Source organism: Gracilinanus agilis, chromosome 6 (assembly GCF_016433145.1).
Source record: "Gracilinanus agilis isolate LMUSP501 chromosome 6, AgileGrace, whole genome shotgun sequence".
In the NCBI taxonomy this organism is placed as follows: Eukaryota; Metazoa; Chordata; class Mammalia; order Didelphimorphia; family Didelphidae; genus Gracilinanus; species Gracilinanus agilis.
Window position 1 is genome coordinate 226,068,970 of NC_058135.1, and position 24,624 is coordinate 226,093,593.

Below are 24,624 nucleotides of genomic sequence, written 5' to 3' on the forward strand. Positions count from 1 at the left end.
AGAAAGAAAGAAAGAAAGAAAGAAAGAAAGAAAGAAAGAAAGAAAGAAAGAAAGAAAGAAAGAAAGAAAGAAAGAAAGAAAGAAAGAAAGAAAGAAGGAGAGGAGAGGAAAGAAAAGAGAAGAACAGAAAAGAAAAGAAAAGAAAAGAAAAGAAAAGAAAAGAGAAAACCTCAGAGAGAAAGGGGCTGAGGTGGTGGTGAGAAGTCTTGAGAGGGAGGAAGGGAGGGCAAAGGGAATAGTCTGGGAAGGAATAACAAGGTTGGGCTGGGAATGGTGTGAGGGGAAGGGACAAAAAGGCATCCCAGGGCCTTGAGGCCTTACCTGGAGCAAAGACAAAAAGATTGAAAGTTGACTCCTTCCTGTTGATCCCTCTGTAAATATGGCCATGTTGGGAGAATTCAACCTCATATGTCTTCAGACACCTGGGGGGACAGAGGGAGAATAACTATGGGCCTCAAGACCCTCCACTTTGGGTCAGGCTTAGAGTCTCAAAGTCAGAACACACCTAAGACCATTTAGTAAGTCCCATACCTGACCAAGAATCCCTTCTTTGGGACAAGAACAGATCCCAACAACTGGATATCCAACCTCTTTTTTTTTAACCCTCACCTTCCATCTTAGGATCAATAATAGGTATTGGTTCCAAGGCAGAAGAGCGATAAGGGCTAGATAACCGGTGCTAAGTGACTTGTCCAGAGTCACACAACTAGAAAGTATCTGAGGGCACATTTGAACCTAGGACCTTCAGTCTTTAGGCCTGGCTCTCTATCTACCAAGCCACACAGCTGCCCCCTCTTCAGACTAATTTCACATGACTTCCCCTCACCTACTCTCATTCCTGCCAAACTGGCCTCCCATCTGGAACACTACAACACCCCCCAGCTTCAGTCAATGCTTAGCTCAATCATCAGTTCTTACATGAATGACCTCCACGAGTCACCTTCCCTCCCTTCTCAAAATTCCTGGCTGGGGCTCCAGTAACTGACTTGCTATGGAACACAGGGCTGGTAGGTGGTAAAATGGAGAGAGTGCAAGACCTGGAGTCAAGAAAACTCATCTTCCTGAGTTCAAAACTGGCCTCAGACACTCACTAGCTATGTGACCCTGAGCAAGTCACTTCACCCTGTTGGCCTTAGTTTCCTCATCTCTAAAATGACCTGGAGAAGGAAATGGCCAATCAACTCCTGTATCTTTGGCAAATCCAAAATGGAGTCAAAAATAGTGGTATACGACCAAAAAAACGCTGGAATGACAATAAAATAGGACAGAAGGGGGCGGTGTTGTATAATAGAAGGAGTCCCCATTTGGCACACCAAAGAACCAGATTTTGGTGTCTTGACCAGTAGGAGAGAGAAAGAAGGGCGCTGGGGCACGGAAGCAGGAGGGGGCTCAGGGGGGAGGCTGGCCAATTCTACCAGGTTGTAAGGACCAAACACAGCTGAGGGGAAGTCGATTTACTGGCCGAGAAACTGAAAGGAAGCCGATGGAGAAAAGGCTGGTGTTGATTTACTGTGGGCATATAGAGAAAAAGCATAGAAGGAGAAGAAAAGCATAGATCAAGCTGTGGCTCACAAGCCCTCCGTGGACTTGCCCCTACGGGAGATGACAAAGCGCTCTCCTTTCAACAGCACAGTGAAGCATTAGCCCCATTGCACAGACAAGGAACCTGAGGCTCAGAGTAAACCAGAGAAAACCAAGAAACAAGTCATCAGCTTGGACACTTAAATGCTTAATAGCTGTAGGATGGTAGACAGGTAGATGGGACAGTTCTCTTCCCTGGGGCTCTGATTGCCCAGTTGTAAGTGGAGAGGAAGATGGACCCCACCAAACCTTCTCTAAGGTACCTTTCAGCCCCTGATCCTATGAGCTGTCCAGCACGTCTAAAGTCTGAAATCTATTAGCCAATCTATAGGGCAGTCCTATGATTTGAAACTCTAATGGAATGTGAACCTCCATCTCTTTGGCTTCCAATCCAAATCTCTTTCCACCGAGAACTCTAGATGAAAGACCAGAAGCCAAGAGACAGGAGTTTGGGTCAGGAGTGTGAGAGTAAATGTTTTAACAACTGGTTCTCTGAAAAACACACACACACACACACAAACACACGCACACACACACACACTTTTAAATTTAATCTGCATTATTAATGTTTTTTTCTTTTTTTTCTTAAAAACCCTTACCGTCTGTCTTAGAATCAATCAATACCGTGTATCGGTTTCAAGGCAGAAGAGCGGTAAGGGCTAAACGAAGAGGGTTAAGTGACTTGCCCAGGGTCACACAGCTAGGAAGAACCTGGGGTCAAATTTGAACCCAGGACCTCCCATCTCAAGGTCTGGTTCTCAATCCCCTCAGCCACCTCGATGTCCCCTTTCAATATTTTTTTTCATTACTTTCTTGAATCTAGATAATCAACAAAATAATAAACCAAAGCCTGTTTGCAGCATTTGCTAACTTCCAACATGTAAATGTTCACACTGAAAATGTATAAATCAGCTCTTAGAATTGGTTTGAGCCGGCTCCAGCACATCCTTGGTTGGGTCTGTCTCAACACTTTTTGGCTAAATGACCCTGGGCTACCTCCTTCTTGCTTCTGAGCCTCAATTTTCTACTCTGTAAAATAGGGTAACGGTATAGATTAGGATTCCTCACTTCACAAGGCCGTTGTGAAGAAATCACAATTTGTGAACCATAAATTTGCTCTAGAAACAGCAGTGGAGGTAATGCTCTTGGCTTTGCTACTAAGCAGCCGTGCAGCCCTGGCCAAGCTCCTTCCTTTCTCTGTGTCTCAGGTTCTTCCTTGGTAAAAATGGAAAATTGGAAGACGTGATCTCTAAGGTCCCCCCTCCCTCTGACATGCTAAGATCTCGGGATGAAAGATTAAAAATAGGAGTCGGTGCATTCATCCTCTTTGAGGATATTCTCCCTTGGCTATTCCCACGGCTAAAGAGTATGTCTCTATCATGATGGCAAGTCCGTGATGCTGGACTTCAAACTCCTAATAAGTAAAATCAGGTGTTTGGACTCAAAGAGGGCCCTCCTAGCCCTGAGATCCGACATTCCCAAGGGGGTTCGGGTTCCCGTGGCCTCAGATACATACTTGGAGTTCACACAGCTGTCGTCCCAGAGCAGAGTGATTTGTCCTTTGGTGAGAGGCAAGATTCGGACGCTGTTCACCTATCCAGGGGTAAGGTGAGAAAGAAGCCTTTGTCAGTGAGAATGTAGCCAGCTCACCACTAATGAATCCCAATCCCTTGGAAAGACTGGATTTGGAGTCCAAATGCTCAAGAGATCTTAGATCTCCCTGCCTGTTGTTGACAGAAATGCCCAGATCTCCCCTTTTCTTAAAAACCTTACTTGATCCTACCGTTCTTTTTTATTTTTATTTTTAACCCCTTACCTTCTGTCTTAGAATCAATACTGTGCATTGGTTCCAAGGCAGAAGAGCGGCAATGGGGGTTAAGTGACTTGCCCAGGGTCACACAGCTAGGAAGTGTCTGAGGCCAGATCTGAACCCAGGACCTCCCGTCTCTAGATCTGGCTCTCGATGCACTGAGCCACATAGCTGCCCCCAATCCTCATGCTTCTTCACATTTCCTCTGCTTCCCATACTGTCTTCCTCCCCCTTCTCATCTATATAGAGCAGTGGTTCCCAAACTTTTTTGGCCTACCGCCCCCTTTCCAGAAAAAAAATATTACTTAGCCCCCTAGAAATTAATTTTTAAAATTTTAATAGCAATTAATAGGAAAGATAAATGCACCTGTGGCCATCACCAACCCCCTGGATCACTGCAGCACCCACCAGGGGGCGGTGGAGCCCACTTTGGGAATCACTGATATAGATTCTCCTTGACTTCCATGACACTGATCTCTTCCCATTCTCATTCCACTCCTTATGCTCCTTGTTAGGCTACCTTGCTGGTCCTTCACCCATTTTTTCAGCCTTGATATGTGGGTTTTTTCTCAAGACTTCGGCCTGGGCCCTCTTATTTTATTCTTTTTTGGCATTCTCTCCCTTCATCAATTCCCATGGCTTCAAGGATGATCTCTTTTCAGATGAGACCCAGATCTCCATATCCTGCCCCAAACTCTTGCTTGAATGCCAGGTCCTTAGCTTCAGCTGTCTGCTGGACCTCCCCATTAGGGTCTCAAGATACATGGCCAAAATGAAAGCTCTCCCCTTTCACCTTAAACCTGCCCCTTCTTCAAACTTCTCTACTGAAAAGGTCCCTTGGCCCCAGAAGGGTCTGTTCCTTCCCATTTTCCTCCCCTTACACTTCCCCACTTGGCTCATTCTTACCTCTGGGCCTTTTTCCATTCTGCCCCCTCCCCAAACCTTTGAGTTCTCAGGGGGTTTCTGAGGTAGCTTTGCCTGGTCACTTCAATTTCTAATAGCTAAACTGGAATTTGAATCCAGAGCCTCAGCCTCTTCTATCTGGCTCATTGCCTCTTATATTTGTTGACCAGAGTGGGCTGTGATTAGACCCTAATGGTTGCCTAGGAAAAAAAGGGTCTTCGGTACCTTAGGTCTTCCCTTTGGGCAGGGAACCCCAGCCCCATACCTGGTTCGGGGGCAGGCGTGGCCTCGAACACACATGAAGGAGAAGGATTGAGGGTATTGGAAGCTCCCGCTTTAGGGTCAGCTGGCCATTTTCAGGGAATGGAAATGGACCTGTGGCTACAGCATCCTGCAGAAATACAATATGACCACAGGAATTCGATCATAGGAATCAAACGACACGTATATAGAAGTGGGCGGCATTTTCAATTACTTAGAAGCATGGAGCAGGCTTGGAGCATGGCAGAAGCAGGAGGGCCCCTAGGAAACATGAAGCAGAATCCTTTTATTTTATAGAAGGAGAAACTTCGGCCCAGAGAGAAGAGACTCTAAATCTATGGCTCATTTCACTGAGGACAAGTGTAAATCCTTCATCCTCTGGCCATATCCCCCAGCCCAGGGACCATTCTGTCCCTGCTTCTCACGCTTCCTTGTCTCTCCCTTTATCCCTGAATCCCTCACATCCCTCTTGGCCATCCCTCAACCAGGAACCTTTGCCCTGGCTTTCCCAATATTGCCTGGGCCCTCCCTTCTCCCTTCTCCCTTCTCCTTTGGCCACTCCTTATTCCCATGTTGGTACTTCATCCCTTTTCAACATTCAGCAGGCCTGTTTCCTCCACGATCTCTCCAGCTGTACCTCAGTCTCTCTCATCTGCTGAAATTGCTTTATGGTGGGGAAAACAGGTGAGCCAAGTTTGTTCCACTCCAGGTAAGGGCTGGTGAGATTATTGTCCATATAGTAGATCATGTAGACAAGGTCTGGAAAGAGGCAGAGAAATGGATCCCGGAAGAGTCAATAAATGGAAGAGGTTGAGTTGGGTAAAGGGTGAGTTACTACGGTAGGGGGGCAGCTAGGCAGTATAGTGGAGAGGAGTGGTGGGCTTGGAGTCAGGAAGACTCATTTTCTTGAGTTCAAATCTGGCCTCAGACACTTACTAGCTATTGTGTGACCCCGGGAAAGTTACTTAACCCTGTTTGCCTCAGTTTCCTTGTCTGTTAAATGAACTGGAGAAAGAAGTAGCAAACCAGTCCACTATCCTTACTAAAGAAACCCAAATGGAGTCACAAAGAGTTGGATACAATTGAAATGACTGAACAACAAAGGCACGATTCTGTACCTCAAATTGCTGTAGGCAGTCCAAGAAGAAAGATATGAGACAAAGACAGAGACAGACAGAGAGAGGGTGAGAGAGAGAAAGGAAGAGAGAGAAAGGACAGAAAGACAGAGACTGAGACAGAGGATAAGAGAGGGTAAGAGAGAAAGGATGAGAGAGAGAAACAGAAACAGAGAGACAGAGAGAGAAGAGGGGGAGAGAGAAGAGGTGAAGAGAGAGACAGAGAGAAGAGGAGGAGAGACAGAGAGACAGACTAATATAGAGGAAAAGAGAGGGCGAGAGAGAAAGGATGAGAGAGGGAGAGACACAGGGAGAAAGAGAGAGACAGAGACAAAGAGGCAGAAAGATAGAGAGAGAGGAAGGAAGAGAGAAAGAAACAGAGAGAGGGAAAGAGACAGACAGACAGAAACAGAGAGACAGAGAGAGGGAGGGAGCACACTCACTAGAAGCTGAAGAAATGAAGGTAGGGTTCCTGAAATTGGTGAGACTTAGAGAAGGCCCTGATGGATGGACAGGATTTAGAAAGAAGGATGGGTGTATGTGGGAAGCAGTTTATGTGAGACTAGCCAAGCTGGAGGAGAAGATTCATATGGGGTAGTGACAAGGGTGAGATGGACTAGAATCAGAGATTCATAGACTAGAACTGGAACAGAATTCAGATGAGGCTGCAGGAGTGAAATTAGGAGGACTTAATAAATAGTAATTTAAAGATTACAAAGAGTTTTAGTCATCACTAACCCGTAAAGAAGGCAGTGAAAAGATTATCCCCACTTTAAAGAAATTGAGGCCCAAAGATGGCAAATGACTTGTCCAGGGTCACATGGCTAATAAATGTCAGAGCTGAGTGTCAGGTCAAGGCACCCTTACCTATAGGTGATGGGCGCCTACAAATGTTTTTGAACATGAAAAGAGTGAAGGACAAAAGTGGAATTTGAAGCTTGCCCAAGTCCTCTCTGGCCCCAGGCCCTCACCTGAAGCTGGTGGGACATTGCTGAGCCGGATGGTGACCATGCTGAGGTTGGCAGATGTCCGATTGTCATCACTGGCATACACCAGCACTGTGGCCTGCCAGCTGTCTGGTGAAGATGGCTCCTCAGGCCAATGGGAGCTGGCCAGTATTCCCACTGTGTGATTGCTGTCCACCAGGAGCCCATCACAGTGAGCCTCTGCCCGCAGCTGATTTTCACCTATAAGTACAGAAGAACAGACTAACACTTGTGTGTTAAGGACTGGATTGTAGACGCTCCTGTGAATGAGAGGCCACAAATCGATGGGGTGTGAAGGAGGGAGCCCAGGAAAACCATTCCTCCTGTCGTTTTCTCCACCTTTAGAGTTTCATTCCTTCAGATAAACAGGATGATTTCAGAAAGAGCTGGAAAGACCTTCATGAACTGATGCAGAGTGAAATAAGCAGGACCAGGAGAACTTATACACAGCAACAGCAATACTGTGGGATGATCAACTGTGATAGACTTCGCTATTATTGGCAATGAATAGATGCAGGACAGTTCGGAGGGACTTGGGACAAAGAATACTATCTATCTCTAGAGAAAGAATGGTTGGAGTCAGAATGCAGATGAAAGCACTCGATTTTTTCACTTGTTTATTTGAATTTATGTTTGGGGGTTTGGGTTCTATAAGATTACTCACTTACAAAAATGAATGACATGGAAATGTTTTGCATGATAATTTATGTAGAACTCAGATCAAATGGCCTGCCAGCACTGGGAGGAGGAAGATAAATTCAATCATATAACTTAGGAAAACTTGTGTGGAAATTTGTTATTACATGTCATTGGGAAGAAAAAAATTTTAAGAATCAATCATAAAGAAAAGAATTTCATTCCTTCAGGCTAAGCATGGTCATTGCTGGATCCTCTTTCACCCCTATCCCCAACCCAAGGAAAGCCTATTCGACCCCCATCAGAGATGGAGAGAGCCAAGGAAAACAAAAAGAGATAGAGGTAGGGAACAGAGTGTAGAGAAAGAGAAATAAAAGAATGTATGTGGAAGACAGAGAAAGACAGAAACAGGTAAAAAGAGAGAGGAAGAAAGAGATAAAGGCAGAGAAGAAAAGGAGAGAGAATTGAGAGGCAAAGAAAAGGAGAGAAATAGACAGGAGAGGAAAGAGATACAACAAAGGGCAGGAAGATGAGAAAAGGGAAAAGACAGAAATAGGAGGCAGAAAAAGAGCAAAGGAAAGGATACAGAAAAGAAAAGAATCAGAGAAAAAGCAAGAGAGACAAAAGTGAAGAGGCAGAGATGAGAAGGAAGGGATGAGGCAAAGAAGAGAGAGACTGAAGGAGGAGCCAGAGAGGTAGAAGATGGAGCCAGAGAGAAAGAAGTGAGATTGGCAGAACAGAGACCCAAAAGGAATCCACCAGACCCAGGGCCAGGAGACAGAGGCTGCCAGGATGAGAGAGTCTCTCACACCCAGATCTGCACAGATGGATGGGCCTTACCCAGCAGGGCCAGCAGCCCCATGGCAGTGAGCACCGGTTTTCGGATTAGGTGCACATGGGGTGGCTTGGTATTGTTCATCTGGAAGCGGGCAGTCAGTGTCCTCTGGGTAAAGTGGTGTGGGTAGTAGCTCAGGAAGGCATTATCATTGCTCAGCAGGCTATAGTTCAAGGTGTTGTTGGGTTCTGACAGCAGTAGGGTCTGGTGCTGGGCTATGACCTAGAAGGAGGGGCACTCTGGTACAGATGGAGCTCCCCACTTGCCACTGGGCACCCCACCAGTCTTTCCATCCCTGCTCTCAAGCCCCAAAGAGGCACAAAGCATTTGAGCTGGAAAAGACCTCAGAGATCACTTATCTAGTCCCTTCATTTTCAAGGGGGGGAGGGGGGATTGAAGATCAGAAAGAGGAAAATAACTCTCCCAAGGTCATATTAGTTAGAGACAGAATCAGGACAAATGCCAGGCTCAAAGCCTTTTCCTGTTTATCTCTCTAACCCCCTTTGCCAATCTCACTTCTCTGTCTCTTTTTGCTATATCTCTCTCCCTCATCTCACTGTCTCTTTCCCACTGTCTCTCCTCTTCCCTCTCTTCTCTCTCTTTCTCCCCGTCAACATAGGAGTAGCCAGAGTACTTGGCCTGGCATCAAAAAGACAAGCTGAAATCTGGCATCAGACACTTACTAGTTGTGTGACCCTGGGCTAGTCACTTTGCCTCTGCCAGCCTCAGTTTCCTCAACTATAAAATGGGGATCATAATAGCACCTACTTCCTAGAGCTGCTGTGAAGAGCAGATCTAATATTTGTAAAGTGCTTGGTACAGTGCCTAGCAAGAGAAGGTTCTTAATAAATGTTTGGTCCCTTCCCTCTCTCTTCTTCTCTCTCTCCCTCCTCTCTGTTTCTTCCCCATCTGTGCTTCCCTTCTTATCTCTCCTCCCTTCTTTGTACTTTTTACCTAGATTTTTCAGCATCCAATGCTGACAATGTCAAAGTGAACATATATGTACATCCATGAAATGCTTTAGAGAAGGAACTTGGTTCGTCAAAGACAGGCTGGAAAGCAGGAGACTTACCTTTACAACCATTGAGGCATAGGTCACGTCCGCTCTCCAGATCTGGGGCTGAGACCAGCCGACCAGCGGGTCTGCCTCATCATTATAAATGGGGACATGAGTGAAATTGGGGAACAGGCTCTGGATCTTCTGGACAGCTTCCTTTTCCTGCTCTAGGATGTAGATAGAGCTGCCCCCACCCTGCAAGAATCCCAGGTTAGGTTATCAGACTACACAGGCATTGGCCAAGGGGTTGGCTCATTCACTTCACCAGACATTATGAAGTGCCTCCTCTGTTCAAAGATTTGCGCCTAGGGTTGAGGATATAAGGATAAGAGATGGTCAGTATTTCTTCCCTCAAGGAGGTTACAGTCTAAGAGAAGTGAGAGATATGTGTAGCATCCCTTTGGGTTGCCAAGGAGATATGGATGCTAGAGATGGACAAGAGAGAGAAATCACTGGTGATTCCATCCTTTATTGCCCTGGAGAACTCTCCTGGCCCAATGGCTGACTCTGACTAACAAGTCAGCCCAAGGGACGGTGGGAACAGCTAAAGCTATGGGAAAAATCATTCCTTCTGGAGAGTGCCAACACTTTGGCAAGTGTGAAGAGGCAGCCAGCTCAACTAGCAGCTATCTGGGGACCAAGGAAAGTACCCAGGGGAGCTTGGAGAAAGCATGCCAGCCAGGAAATTCTTTGTGCCATGCTATAGGATGGGGTTTGTGTGACCAAATCATGAAAAGGAAACATGGAACCATTATGGCTGTGCCATTTTCAGGCAATGGAGACCAGACTTGGCGATTCCCTCCTGCTCTCCTCTTTCTTTGTCTTAGATGAGGCAAAGGCACTTAGCACAGAGCCTGGACCAGAACAGCAGCTGATAAATGCTTTTCCCCTTCCCATGCTTCCCTTGCCTTCCAAGAACCACGTCCCTGTTTCCTGAATCTCTGTTTTCTTGAGAGTTTGGCCACTTCCCTTCCCATTATTTTCTTCTAGTTAGTTAGAAAGGAAAGTGAGGGAGCTTAATTTTGTATGAAGTCACGGGGAGTCTGAGGGCATAGCACCTGCCTTGAGCCTTGAAGGGAGTGACTTTAAAGGCTGAAGATGGATGGGACTGGACAGTCTGTTCTAGTCATAGAGGACAGTATAAGCAAAGGCATAGAAACAATGGTGGCCAAGGCTCTAATTCATACTAGGGTGTGAAAAGCTGATAGAAACCTCCTTTTTCATTTGCTCCCCAATGCAGCACCCAGAGGGATCCATCTGGAATTCACTCACCTTCTTGTGTAAGGAGATATAATCCAGACGTACACCTTTCTCACCAGTGAAGAAGTTTGTCCCATTGTAGCAGTGACCAAGTAGGTTCCAGCAAATGGGAGACTTAGGGAATGGATGGAAGGAGTCAGCAGGACCTCCAAACTTCAGCCTCAAGTTGGCTCTCCTCAGGCCTTCTGAGCAGGCATCATAATAGTTCAGAAAGCCTACATTCAAAAGCAGCATTCACTCATCTCTTCATCCGTTGTCTCATTCATTTATTCCATTACCGATCATTTATTTATTCACTCATTCACCCACCCATTCATTCTTTCATTCATGCATGCATCAATTTACTTATTTATTCATTTACACTTCCATAAACATCATAAAACATAGTAAACACTGACTGATAAACAATTTGTTCTAGAACAGTTTGGGTAAAATATTATTTTTCTCTTTCAGGAAATTTCCTTTCCTCCATAAAATCTTCCTAGGCTTCTCCATTCCACAATGATCTCTTCCTTCTCTGTCCTTCCACAGCCCTTATGTTCTACATCACACCCTTTATCACCCAACTATCCACTGTTCTATACTGTTTTCTCACTGTAGTTTCCTGGGCGTGTGTCTTATATCCCCTTCCCACTCCCCAAACATACTGTAAAGTCCTCAAAAGCAGAGACCAAAGGTAGAGAATGATGGCATAAGAATGGTGGACTGGAAGATATGAGATTCCTCTGCTAAGCTACTTAAATTGTGTGACTCTGGGCAAGTCATGCAACCTTTGAACCTCAACTTGCTGATCCCTTAAATGGGGACCTCCACAAGGCCATTGTGAGGATGAAATAATGCACTGATATGAAAGAACTTTGTGATTAGAGATCATCCTACCTATTCTAATCTCACTTTATAGAGAAAGAAATTAAAGTCCAGAGATGACAAAGGGATTTGCTCAAGTCCACATAGCAAATTAGAGGCAGATCTGGGAATAGGACCCAAATCTCTCAAGCTGAGAACTTAATTTTTTAGGCTTTTATTTTATTATTAACAGAATTTATTTATAAGCATCTCTACCCTTCCCTCCCCACATCTATATATAAAGAGTATGTCTTTCATGTTTTCATTTTTCAGTTCATTCTTTGGAGGTGACATTCACAAGCTATTCTTCAAGTATTAATTCTGTAGCTGTATATAATGCTCTCTTGGTTTTACTCATTTCACTATCTGTTATCCCATGTAGTTCTTTCCAAGTTTTTTTTTTTTAATTAGACTGCTCACTATTTCTTACAGCACAGGAGTATTCCATCACAATCATATACCACAATTTGTTCAACCATTCTCCAATTGATGGGCATCCTCTCAATTTCCAGTTCTTTATCACCACAAAAATATTTGTTATAAATATTTTGGAACATATAGATTCTTTTCCTTTTCCCCTGATGCCCTTGGGAAAGAGTCAGCAACAGTATTGTATGCACAATTTTACAACTCTCTAGATATAATTCTAAATTGCTCTCCAAAAAATCCTCTACCCACATTCAGAGGAAGAACTACAGGAGTGGAAACACAGAAGAAAAACAACTGCTTGAACACTTGGGTTGATGCAGACACGATTTGGGATGTAGACTCTAAACAATCACCCTAGAACAATTATCAATAATATGGAAATAGGTCTTGATTGATGACACATGAAGAAACCAGTGGAAATTGCGTGTCTGCTGGTGGGGGAAGGGGAGAGCAAGAACATGAATCATGTAACCATGGAAAAAATTTTCTAAAAAAATAAAAAGATTCAAGTCAAAAAATAAACAAATAAATGAATAAATAAATTGCTTTCCAAAATGGCAGCTTAGTTCTCAGAGCTACCAACAATGCAATGGTGTCTCCATTTTTCTATATCTCAAGCTGAGAACTTTATACTGAAATTCAATGCATTTGCCCCAAGTGGTAGGAAGGGCCCCATCTTATACCTACAGCATCTACCTTGCTCCTGCTCTTCTGGTCATGCCTCTGCCATTGCTCACATACCTTGAATCGTCATGGACACGTTGTCAAAGTCGTGATGATCAGGTTCATTCCAAGTCTCAAAATTCCATCTGGAAACATGGCTTAATCCATATTTCTCTGCAAACAAGACAATGAGGGAAGTCACAACTACTGTGGGCTCAGACTTCCCAGAGAGGAACTGAGGGTGAATACTTCCACACAATGGCCTCTGGCCCATGCTCTGCCACCGCCAGGGATTCTAAGAGGTCTACAACACCCCCAAATACTGTGATAACTTCAAACTCCTTTCCCTGGAGAACACCGGTGTATCATTTCCCAGCTCCTGAGAGCAAATGGATCTAAGCTTGTCACTATCTGCTTACAGATATAAATATTGAATATGGAAATGGAGAAAATGGCATAACAACTATAAAAGTAAGTTTTAAATATTTATTAAATATCCCTGGAGATCCCCTAGTCTGAAACACAGGGGGGGAAAAAGAATATAGCATGTCAGAGCTGGGAAAGATATTGGAACATAGAATAAAGGATGTCAGAGGTAAGAGGGGCCTTAGAACTGGGAATGTCAGAGTGGAGAAGGGATCTTGAAAGACCCTCTAGTTTGATCCCCTCAATTTCCATAATTTCCAGAGGAGAAACGGAGGCACAGGGAGGGAAAATGACCTGACTAAAGTCACTTTGTTGGGGCATTGAGGTGGATCAGTGGATTGAGAGCCAAGCCTAGAGACAGGAGGTCCTGGGTTCAAAAATGGCCTCAGACACTTCCCTGGGCAAGTCATTTAGCTCCCATTGTCTAGCTCTTACTGCTCTCTGCCTTGGAACTGATATACAGTATTGATTCTAAGATAGAAGGTAAGGGTTGTTTGGGTTCCATATCTCACTAGGTCCTCATCATACAATCACTATCTTTTTTTTTTCTTTTTTTTTTTTTAACCCTTAACTTCTGTGTATTGGTTCATAGGTAGAAGAGTGGTAAGGGTGGGCAATGGGGGGGTCAAGTGACTTGCCCAGGGTCACACAGCTGGGAAGTGTCTGAGGCCGGATTTGAACCTAGGACCTCCTGTCTCTAGGCCTGACTCTCAATCCACTGAGCTACCCAGCTGCCCCCCCAATCACTATCTTTTAAGGGTCTGAAGATTTACCATTCAGGAGAGGGATTTGACTTGTATGTTATTGGTGAGAAAAACATACTGCTTTTGGAGATCAAGGACTGGGATTCAAATCTTGCCTTTGACACCTCTTACTTATGTGACCTTGGGCAAGTCCTTTAATCACTTTGGGTCAATTTCCTCATCTGTCAATAAAAAGTTTGGACCTGATGGCCTTTGGGGTCTGACTCTGTGATCATAAATGTACTTGCCTTGCTGTGGCCTTGGAGGGTAGAACTAGGAGAATTGGAGGGGATGTCACAGAAGCAGATTTAGATTCAATGGGCAAAAAACTTGCTAACAATTAAAACTCAAGTCATCTCTACCTCCTGCCTTCCCCAGCTTCCTTCAAGGATCAGCTAAAGTTCTGTAAGAAACCTCTCCTGGTCCCCTGTAATGCTTCTGTCTTCCCTTGGTTGATTATCTCCAATTTATCTTGTAAATATTTTGTTTCTATTTAGTTGTTTGCATTTTGTTTCCCCAATAGACAGTAAGTTCTTTGAGGACAGGGACTGTCTTGGGCCTTTCTTTATATCTCCAAGATTTAGTATAGTGCCTGGAAGATGACATATGATTAAGTTGGCTAAATGGCTGAGCAATGTGAGCTACCTTTAGAGAGGCTAAATTTTTCATCACTAGGAGATCTCCAAGGAGAGGCTAGAGGATTACTGGTAGGGGAATTTGTAAAAGTACACATTTATTACAATCGTAACAAAGACTGGACAGTGTTTTGCTCATTCTGGAAAAATGAAGCTCAAAATAACACAACCCTAGAAACCATCCAGAGGTTGTGGCTGTATCTTTCTTCTAAACCAGTCAGATAGTCTTGCATTTAAGCTTGGCAAGAAACTGCCTTCCAAAAACAGAAAAGGGAAGTAAAATGAGGGAAATAGGCCTTGCTCATCTTTTCAAACGACATAAGAGAAGGATCTTCACATAAAAATGCACAAACTATTTTTATTGCCAATAGTGCTACAATGAACAATGCAAATTTTTGTTGTCTGATTTGGAATAGAAGAGGTTGTTTTTTTTCCTGTTTTTTTTTTCTTTTTTACATTTTGGAAACTATTTGGTAAACTTTTTCAGTGCACTTTTTTGTCATTACAGATCAATATCTGCTATAAAAAAAAAGGAAACTTCAGACCTTTAGAAATATAGGGAAAAGAGAAAGAAAAAGGAGAAGAGAGAGACAGGTAGAGATGGAGGCAAGGAAGAGAGGTAGGGACAGGAAGCCCAGGAGAAAGGGGGAGAAATAAGGAGGGAAGAGAGGAAAGAGAAGGGAAAAGAGAGGAAAGGAGAGAAAATGATGGGAAAAAAAAACAAGAGAAAGGGAGAAGAAAGAGGAAGGAATATACAAAGGAAGATAAAGAAAATAATAAAGACTATATGGTCCCCACACTTGAGGCTTTCAAGACTTACCGATGTATCTCTTGGCCAATAGAGTGACCAGGTTTCTCCATTCATATACCTGCTTCTTGTCCTCAAAATCAGTGAAGTATCCAGACGGACTCCCCATCAACTCAAATCCTTAAACACATGACAATACGTTTTAGCCTCCTTAAGGTAACTTTCACCAATGGGAACAGATGGCCTGATCCACTAATGGGGGCACAGACAGACGGTCAGGGCCGGTGATCAATAGGGGCTCAGTCTGCCCTTGATGGGCTGGCTGGCTTCATTCACTCCTTCAGTCATATGAGTTCAGAAACTGGAGGGATCAGTCAGGGAAAGGAAGATGCTGAGAATGTCTAGACTAAGTAGGCTGGGAACTGTATTCTGAAATCAGGCAAGATCAACAGAAGGGAATAGAGCATCATAGGCAGGGAAAATGGCATAACCAGAAGTCCAGGTTGGAGATTACTGGATTTTTCATCACTAGAAATCTCCAGTGAGATGACTATTGGTAGGGGAATTTGTAATGGTGATGCATAGAAAATAGGTTTGGAGTGTCAGTAATGAGAGAGCCTGGCATGTTCAGGGAACAATAAGGAGCCTCGGTGAGTCGAAACTGAGTCTACATAAAGGAAGTCATAGAAAGTAAGGCTGGAGAAATAGAATGGAGCTATATAGTAGAAGACCTTAAATGCCAGAACAAAGAATTTGGTTTTAATCTTGAAAGCAAAAGGAAGTCATTGAAAATGTTTGAGAGGTAAGTGATACCATCCCACAGTTAAGAAGGGAAAGAACCAGAACTAGACCTACATGTCCCTTTTGGTTCCTAATTGTCTCTCCATTACTGGTGCTAAAGGATTCACCAGAATTTTTTAATTTTTTAAGAATTTATTGGAATTCTAAAGACTACATTGTTTCCTGATTATTTACCTGGAATGAGTTGGTTCTCCCAGAGAAGATCCAAAAATCTATCCAGATTGGTAAAGTTGTAGCGAAGGCCCCCATCAGTGACACTGTAGAGATGATTTCAAGGTTAGAGAGACTTAGAGAAAGAGAGATTACAGCATTTTCAGACAAATGGGATGGCATTAAATGTAAAAAGGCCTGGACTAGGGCAAAGATGTTACTAGAAGAAGTTCTGGACTAGAACGTTAAATGGATTTCTGAAGTCTCTAACGCACACTAATTGTGTGATTTTGGACAAGGCCATTGAGCCATTGTTTCCTCCTCTACAAAATGGTAGAAATGATGAGAAAGCACTTATTAATTGATTATTATGTGAGGTATTACCTATTTGGCAGTGTAATTATGGGAAAAGCCCTTTAGGGACCATAAAGCCCTACAGAAAAGTAAGTTAGAGATCAGCATTTAGCACGATGTCTGAAACATTGTAGAGACTTAATAAATACTTGCTTTCATAACTTGATTTATTACCATATGGGTTTGTGGAAGGAACACTGGACTTGGAGTCAAAAGGCTTAGGTTTGAATCCCAGCCCAGTTACTTTACTTAAGTCAGAGGGAAAAAAAGAGATCACAGTACTTAGAGCTAAAAGAGGCCCTAGAGAAAAGATAGTTCAACCCCACCTAGTTTTATTTTTAAGTTTTACTGATTTTTTTCTTTGAATATACAATTTTATTCAGATATTACTACCCCCTGCCACAATCAATAAGTCTGTCCCCCAAATACTCCCCTCTTCTTAATCTCCCCGTTACTACTGAAGCCATCACCACCGTCCCAATCCTTTATGCTCACAACCAAGGTGTCATCCTCCAGTCTTCCTCACTCTCTCTCACTTCCCATATCCAATCTGTTGCCATGAATGGCTGTTGGCCTTCTAGATTTGTATCCATTCTTTATATATCTTGGATATGACACATTTTGTAGAGAAACTTGCTCCTGAGCTTCCCCCAGGCCAGTTAACTCATTTTCTTGTGTTTGAAACTTCACTAGTTTTGTTTGTGCAGAAACCAAATAGATGTATTTCCAAAGATAATTTCATTGGAATATGAGTTTAAAGTCCAGACGTCCCCTACACTTGAGCAGCTCCTGCTGGCCAGTTTACAGAAGAGAATAGCTTAGTCAATCTCCCAATTAGAAGTGATTTTATATATATATATATATATATATGTTGGACAGCTAGGTGGTCCAGTGGACAGAGCACCCGGAGTCAGGAAGTTCTATGTTTAAATCTGGCCTCAGACACTTTTGAGCTGTGTGACCATGGAAAAGTCACTTAACCCTGTTTGCCTCAGTCTCCTCATCTGTTAAATGAACTGGAGAATGAAATAGCAAACCAACCCAATATCTTTGCCAAGAAACACTGATTTCTCCCCCTCCCCTGCCCCCCAAAAGTCACAAAGGTATGGAGTTTTATGTCACTGTAAGGGTTTACATTATTCAAAAGGAACAGAATAGTTTGGAGGGAAGGGAGAAGAGTAGAGCAGTTTTGTATATTAAGAATATATATTTATAAGAAAAAGGGGCAGCTAGGTAGCGTAGTGGATAGAATGCCAGGCCTGAAATCAGGAAGACTCCTCTTTCTGCATTCAATTCTGGCCCCAGACCCTAACTGTGCAACTCTGGGAAAGTCACTTAACCCTGTTTAACTCAGTTTCCTCATCTATAAAATGAGTTAGGGAAAGAAATGGCAAGCTACTCTAGTAGCTTTGCTAAGAAAACCCCAAGTGGGGTCATGAAGAATCTGACCCAACTGAACAACAACAACAATAACAATTAGAAAATATAACCCTAGGGCTGACTTAGTAGGGTAAGATCAAGCACAAAGAGAGACCAGGAGAGGTGTCCTGAGAGGTTGTTTTTGGAAGCTTTCAAGGATCTCTGAAATCATTCCCCAAGATGAATCATTCTATCCCTCCTTCATAGAGTCAATGGGCCAGTTAAGAAGTCTGGAATCAATGCCATTCCTTTATCTCTTCCAGAGATGAGTCCCCTCTTATTCATCCTGTATGCTGTTATTGTTCAGTTGTTTTCAGGGATGTCCAACTCTTTGGGGTCCCATTTGTAGTTTTCTTGGCAAAGATATCGGAGTGATTTGTCATTCTTTTTCCAGTCCATTTTACAGATGAAGAATTGAGGCAAATAGGGTCAAGAGACTTGTCCAAAGTTACACAGACAGGAGATGTTTAAAGCCAGTTTTGAATTCAGATCTTCTTGACTCCAGATCTTGTGCTCTATCTGTCAAGCCATCTAACTGTCCATCCCTTACAATAATAACCCACATTGTTTTTTTTTAAAGTTTTTTTTTCCAGATGATGTCAGTACAATTTTCAATAATTGTTTTCTGGCATTTTTCATTCATATTCTCTCCCCTTCTCCCATCTCTCCCCCTTCCCTAAGATGGAAGGTAATATAATATAGATTGTATATGTGTTATTATACAATACATACTTCCATGTTAGTCATGTTGTGAAAGAAGACAAATATCTCTTACACTAGAGAAAAATTCATGGAAAAAATAAAGTAAAGAATGACATGCTTTGATCTGCATTCAGATTCCATCAGTTCATTCTATGTATAGCCTTTTTCATCATGAGTCCCTTGGAGTTATCCTAGATCTTCACACTGCTGATAATATCATTCAGTTGATCACCATACATTATTGAAGTTACTGTGTAGTGTTCTTCTACTTCTGCTCACTTTACTTTTCACCACTTCATATAAAATCTTTCCATGTTTTTTTGTGATTATCTTATATGTCATTTCTTATGGAGCAATAGTATTCCATTACAGTCAGTCTGAGATCATTATTGCTACCGCTGCTTTTTTAACTTTGGCTTAAGCACAGTAGATTCTATTCTATCCTTTCCCTTTTACTCTGTGTGTCTCTCCCTGCTTTAAATGTGTTTCTTGTAGATAGCCTATTGTGGGATTCTGGCTTTTAATCCACTCTGCTCTCCTCTTTTGTTTTATGGGTGAGTTCATCCCATTCACATTCACAGTTATAAGTACTAACTGTATATTTCTCTCTCTCTTATTTTCCCCATTTATCCTTCTCTTTCTCTCCTTTAAGCCTTTCCCTAATTAGAAATATTTTTGTTTCTAACAGTTCACTCCAAGTTCACCTTACTTTTCGTCTATCCCCCATTTTTCTCATTCTCTCTTCTCTTCTGCTTCCCTATAGGTTAAGATGGATTTCTACAGTTCACTGCATATGGATGTTATTCCCACTTAGTGACAATTTTGATGAGAGTAAAGTTCAAGCATTGTCTGCTACCCTTCCATCTTCCCTTCCACTGTATTGATTCTTACTCATCTCCTCATATGAGATTATTTACACCCAATTTTCTCTCCTTTTCTTTTTCTAGCTTATTCCTTTTTCTTATCCCTTGATCTTGTTTTGTGCTTTTTTAATATTATCCCATCATATTCAACTTACTCGCTCTTCTCTGTCTATGTATGCTCCTATTCATTGCCCTAATTGTGATAAAGTTCTTCAGTATCTTCCATACCTTAAGTATCCTGAGTCATTTATGTAACTTAGGTATTTCAACTATCATAGATATCTTAAGTATCTTAGTTACCACTTTATGTAGTAATTTAATGGGTTTGACCCCATTGTTTCCCTTGATTACCCTAAATATCTTAAGTACTTTAATTACCATTTGTATTGTGGATATCTTAAGTATCTTAGAATAAATCATATTTTTAACCCCTTCCTTCCATCTTAGAATCAATACTGTGTATTAATTCTAAGGCAGAAGAGAAATAAGGGCCAAACAATGGGAGTTAAATTACTTGTCCAGGATCACTAACCCCCATTTCTATAGCACTAAAAGTATTAGAGTGCTTTCCCCATAATAATCCTGTTAGCTAGATAATACAAGTACCATTTTATCCATTTTATAGAGGAAGAATCTGAAGATCAAAGAGGCATGGTTGACTTACCCAAGGTCATATATATAGCTAATCAATTTTGGAGTTGGGGCACAAGCTCAGAGTCTCTGACCCCAAATAAGGTTAAAACGTTAAATTTTAGTACTCTTATTATTAGCAATAATAACATGCCAATTGCCCTAGGAAGGATAATTCATTAAGCAGCTACGGAAGATCTCCTGAAGAAAGTTATTGACACCAAAGTCCTTGACTCTATCAAATGATTGGTCTTCAGAAATCGATATGGTTTTTAATAATGGAAATGACATCAAAGAAGATACATTACCACTTCTCTATCCTGAGATTCAGGGGAACTTCCTACTTGACTTGCTACTAAAAAAATTTCTGTGTTCATTATTTCTCCCTATTCTCCCTATGTGAGCTATTTGACAGCAGAAATTATCTCCATTTTCTCTGTGTATCTCCTGTGCTCAGCACTTTTGAACCCAGGAAGCACTTCAACACTCATTCAATTCTTTCATTTATTCATTATCGGGTACTTGTAACTTTCAGTCTCGATAAGTTTGCCAGATCCTTTGCATCAGAAAGCAAATTTTGATAGAGGAAGAAGGCAAAGAGAATTTAGAGTATTTTACAAAGGTTGAAAAGAAGAAAGGATTCAGATGACTGTAGAATGAAGTGCTATTAAAAAAAAAAAAGGAAGTTTTCCTAAGTCAAAAGTCAAAATTTTCTAAAAACTGACTAAATAAAACAGAATCTCACAAGTAGAAAGGAGGTCGTTTAGTCTGATACATCTAAGCAGGTATTTCCCCTACAAAGAATTACAGAGATCAACCAACCTCCACTTGAAGATGAAGCAACTCAATCTACTGCTGGGGCCCTTGTTAACATTAAGAAGGGATTTTTTCTCTTCTTTTTTACTTGAAGTTTAAAGTTGTTTCTATAACTTCTCCCCACCATGATCAGGGACACAGGGAACTAGAAACACTTTCTCTGAGGACTCAAAGAAGGGAGAGATCATTTCCTGCTTGGGGGATATAAGGAGGAGGGTCAGGGAAGGCTTAGAGGAAGTAATGTTTAAGCTGGGCCTGATAGGATTTTAAGGAAGAAAAAAAGACAAAGGAGTTAGGTGAAGGAATCTGCAATTAAACTACAAAAATGAGGAGGTAGGAAATGGAGATGTTTAAACAATATTGAGCAGCCCACTTTGGCTAAGGTGGAGGGTACATGAAGAGACTAGATGAAGGGGGCAGCTGGTAGCTCAGTGGTTTAAGAGCCAGGTCCAAAGATGGGGGGATGGGGGTGTCCTGGGTTCAAATGTGGCCTTCAATACTTCCTAGATGTAGGACTCCAGGCGAGTTACTTAACCCTCATTGCCTAGTCCTTGTCGCTCTTCTACCTCGTAACCAATACACAGTATTGATTCTAAGATAGAAAGTAAAAGTTTAAGAAAAAAGAGTACTAGAAGAATGGCTTGGAAAGTTAGGCCAAAGTCAAAGTAGGTAAGTGGATGTCATGTGGACATGGAATCAGGAGGGCAGCCAGGGGGCACAGTGGATAGGCCTAGAGTTAGGAAGACTCGTCTTCCTGAGTTCAAATCCAGTCTCAAACATTAACTAGCTGTGTGACCCTGGGCAAGTCACTTAACCTCATTTGCCTCAGTTTCCTCATCTGTAAAATGAGCTGGAGAAGAAAAATGACCAACCACTCTAGTATCTTTGCCAACAAAACCCCAAAAGGGGTCATGAAGAGTCTGATAGGACTAAAAATAACAGAATAAATAGTCAGGAAAGCCTATATTCAGATCTCTCCTCTTATTCTTCCTGACTGAGTGAGCCTGTAACAATTCTTCTGAGCCTGGTTTCCTCATCAGTAGAACGGAGAGAAAAGACTAGCTCTGAGAAAAGATCTTTACAAATTCTAAAGGTCTACAGAATGACAAATTTGATTATCTGTATTAGCAACAGTGACTCACCGGAGGTTTTGAATGTGAATTTAGGCTCACATATTAGGGAAGAGCAGAGCAGGCAGGACAGATTGGAGAGGGAGAGACAGACGGAGTCTAGATGGTCCACAAGAGAGATAACGACAAGAGAGTGGAGAGGAGGGCTCCTGTCTGCCGTGGAAGCTCAATAGAAATTTGAAGCTAAATGAATGAACAAGCAGTTTTTCCACCTGTTCCCTGGGATGACCAAAGGTTCTCCAAGGCTGCTGAAAAGGCAACAAAACTTTGCCTGCATTTGGGGTAAAAATTAAATCCTCTTTGGTCAAACTCCAAAGGCCAGCACTTAGACAGCACTGTATTACCGTCCCATCCCATCCTGACCCTGGCATCTGCAGCCAGGCTGGACCTCCCCTCCCTGCCTAGAGACGCTTCTCTCTGCCCAAGACCCAGACCCAGAAACGAGAAGCTCTGTCTTACAGCGCGGGCAGTGGCCGGAACCGGGAGGGGCCTTGAAGGGAGGTGGAACTAGGAATTCTGGTACCTGGTCAAGTGCGGGCCACAGAGCTCCTGCTTGTCCCCTATAAAGTCCAGCCCTAGCCCCCGAGGCGCGGTCAGCAGCCACGATGCCACGGACCCTGAGAGCGGAGGAGGAAAGCTGGACCCTGGAGAAGAAGGGGGACGACCAGGAGCAGTGCCGCGTGTCCTGGGGAATCACAGGGGACAGTGAGAAGCCCAGAGACATCTCCTGGAGGTTGGCATCCTGGGAGAGCCCCACTCACCCCACTTTCATTACCCTCTCCTTAGAGACGATGGCCCACACTGCGAGTACCACTGCCCACCTTTTACAGATCAGGAAACTGAGGCTTGCCCATGACCATATCAAGTGTCAGTTTCAGAGATGGGATTTGAATCTAGTCTCTGTGGACTCCAGATCATCGAGTCCTTAGAAAACCAAGGGCAGGGGGCAGCGGGCTAGCTCAGTGGATGGAGAGCCAAGCCAGGGTTCAAATCTGCCTTCAGATACTTCCTAGCTGGGTGACCCTGGGCAAGTCACTTAACCCCCATTGCCTACCCCTTGTTGCTCTTCTGCCTTGGATACACAATACACAGTAAAAACAAAACAACACACACACACACCAAATGGAATGTCCACTGCTGCCTCTACTGGGTAATTCTAGAACAGAAACAAAACACAAATCCCATTCATCCTCTCTAAGTCTAAGTCGTTAGAATAGGTTTAGAGCTGGAATGGACCTTGGAGATCATCTGGCCCAACACCCTCACTTTGGAGGGGAAGGACATGTGCACAGATGCATGTGTGGATATTTATATGTGTATATGCAACTCTAGATGTTGCATATATAAACATCTGTTTAAAGATGTTATAGTTAATACATTTATTATAATATACAATATTAATAACACGATAAAATTGTATCTAGTATATATTTTTCTATATTATATGTAAAATTTTTATCTGTAAAATAAATAAATACATGAATAAATATAGATGTAAGAGAGAGAGAGAAAGAGAGAGAGAGAGAGAGAGAGTGTGTGTGTGTGTGTGTGTGTGTGTGTGTGTGTGTGTGTGTGTGTGACAAATAGCTGAGGCAGGATTGAAAATGCCAGCTGGGGAAAAATATTCTTAATTAATTAATTAATTGATTGACGAGGCGTCCAACTCCAGATTCACAGATGCCAGGGCAGCCAGCCTTTCCTCGGGAGAGGAAGGGGGAGGCTTCCTCCTCCCTGGGCCCTCTTGCATGATAATGAAGGGCCTCTTCTCCCTTGTTCCTTGTTTCTGTAAGTGTCTCTCGGCAGGGCAGCGTGGGAGAGAGCGTGTGCCAGTGTGCACAGGGCCTGCGCAGGCGTGTGGGCGAGAAAGATGGAGAGGGAGAGCCAGACCCCAGATCGTTGGCCCTCTGAGCAGAGGTGAGTTTTGTCATCCGGCTGGCCCACGGTCCTTCGTGGCTGGGTTTGGCTTTGTTTCTTAAGCGAGGATAAAAGGCCGACTAAGCTAGGATGCCTCCGTGCTGGGCTGCCTTTCACCAGCAAAGGAAAAAGCAATTTCCCTTCTCCAGGAATGATTCATCTCCTGCTCCTCTCCGCCCCACCTGCTTCTCTTTCTTTGGGGGAGGCGGGCCAAATCCGGGTATTTTAGCACCATAAAGAGGGCCGTGAGCAGGGAATGCACATGCTCGTCCCCTGCAAATCTCCTCCTGGATCCTGAGCAAAAGATGTTTGGCCAATATCAGGAACTAGATCCTGAGTAAAAGATGTTGGGTATTTTCAGCCATCAAAGGACACTGAGGAAAGACAGAGCGGGAGGAGCTCTCTACCAGGACAGTCAGCCCCGCTGGGCACAGCTTTCCAGGGAATGATCCCCCACGTGGCTATGGCTCCAGCCCAACATGGGCAGCTATCCCCAAGCTAAAGGCTGGTCCTACCAGGCCCTGGGCAAACGGCTCTGGACTCCAGGAGATGTCCCCACCGCTGAGCTGTGGAAGGGCCTAGGGACTGTTTTAACTTTGCTTTCTGGACAGAATTCTTCCATATTTCCATTCCCCCAAATACTCCCAGGGTGCCACAGCCCCATCCTCACTAGATGCACCTGTTCTGGCTTTTTATGGAGAGTGAGAGAGACAATCCCCATTTTTTGTTCTCTCTTTGCTATATCACCGAAGAGAAAGTGCATTCGTTTTCTAGCAAAGTGGGGTAAGCTGGTACAGAAAGAGGTATTTTAAAGTCTGGGGTAAAAACACATTTCTAAAGAGAATACAGCAAATTGATCCAAGTGGAAGCGGTTTACTGGGCCAAAGGACTGTGGGTGGACACAGGAGCTG

General features: G+C 43.2%; 1 protein-coding gene across 1 annotated transcript in view; it reads right to left on the reverse strand.

Moving 5' to 3' along the window:
* Nucleotides 1-15,992, reverse strand: part of IDUA (alpha-L-iduronidase) — a 22,802-nt gene extending 6,810 nt beyond the window's left edge. The window contains exons 1-11 of the mRNA XM_044681783.1: nt 15,910-15,992; nt 15,007-15,114; nt 12,461-12,556; nt 10,457-10,659; nt 9,200-9,379; nt 8,133-8,349; nt 6,642-6,857; nt 5,193-5,314; nt 4,560-4,685; nt 3,098-3,174; nt 322-422 (exon numbers count right to left, since the gene is read on the reverse strand). Of these exons, the coding sequence (XP_044537718.1) occupies nt 322-422; nt 3,098-3,174; nt 4,560-4,685; nt 5,193-5,314; nt 6,642-6,857; nt 8,133-8,349; nt 9,200-9,379; nt 10,457-10,659; nt 12,461-12,556; nt 15,007-15,103 (1,435 nt within the window). The 5' untranslated portion in view covers nt 15,104-15,114; nt 15,910-15,992. The remainder of the gene's footprint in view (nt 1-321; nt 423-3,097; nt 3,175-4,559; nt 4,686-5,192; nt 5,315-6,641; nt 6,858-8,132; nt 8,350-9,199; nt 9,380-10,456; nt 10,660-12,460; nt 12,557-15,006; nt 15,115-15,909) is intronic.
* Nucleotides 15,993-24,624: the final 8,632 nt, after the last annotated feature.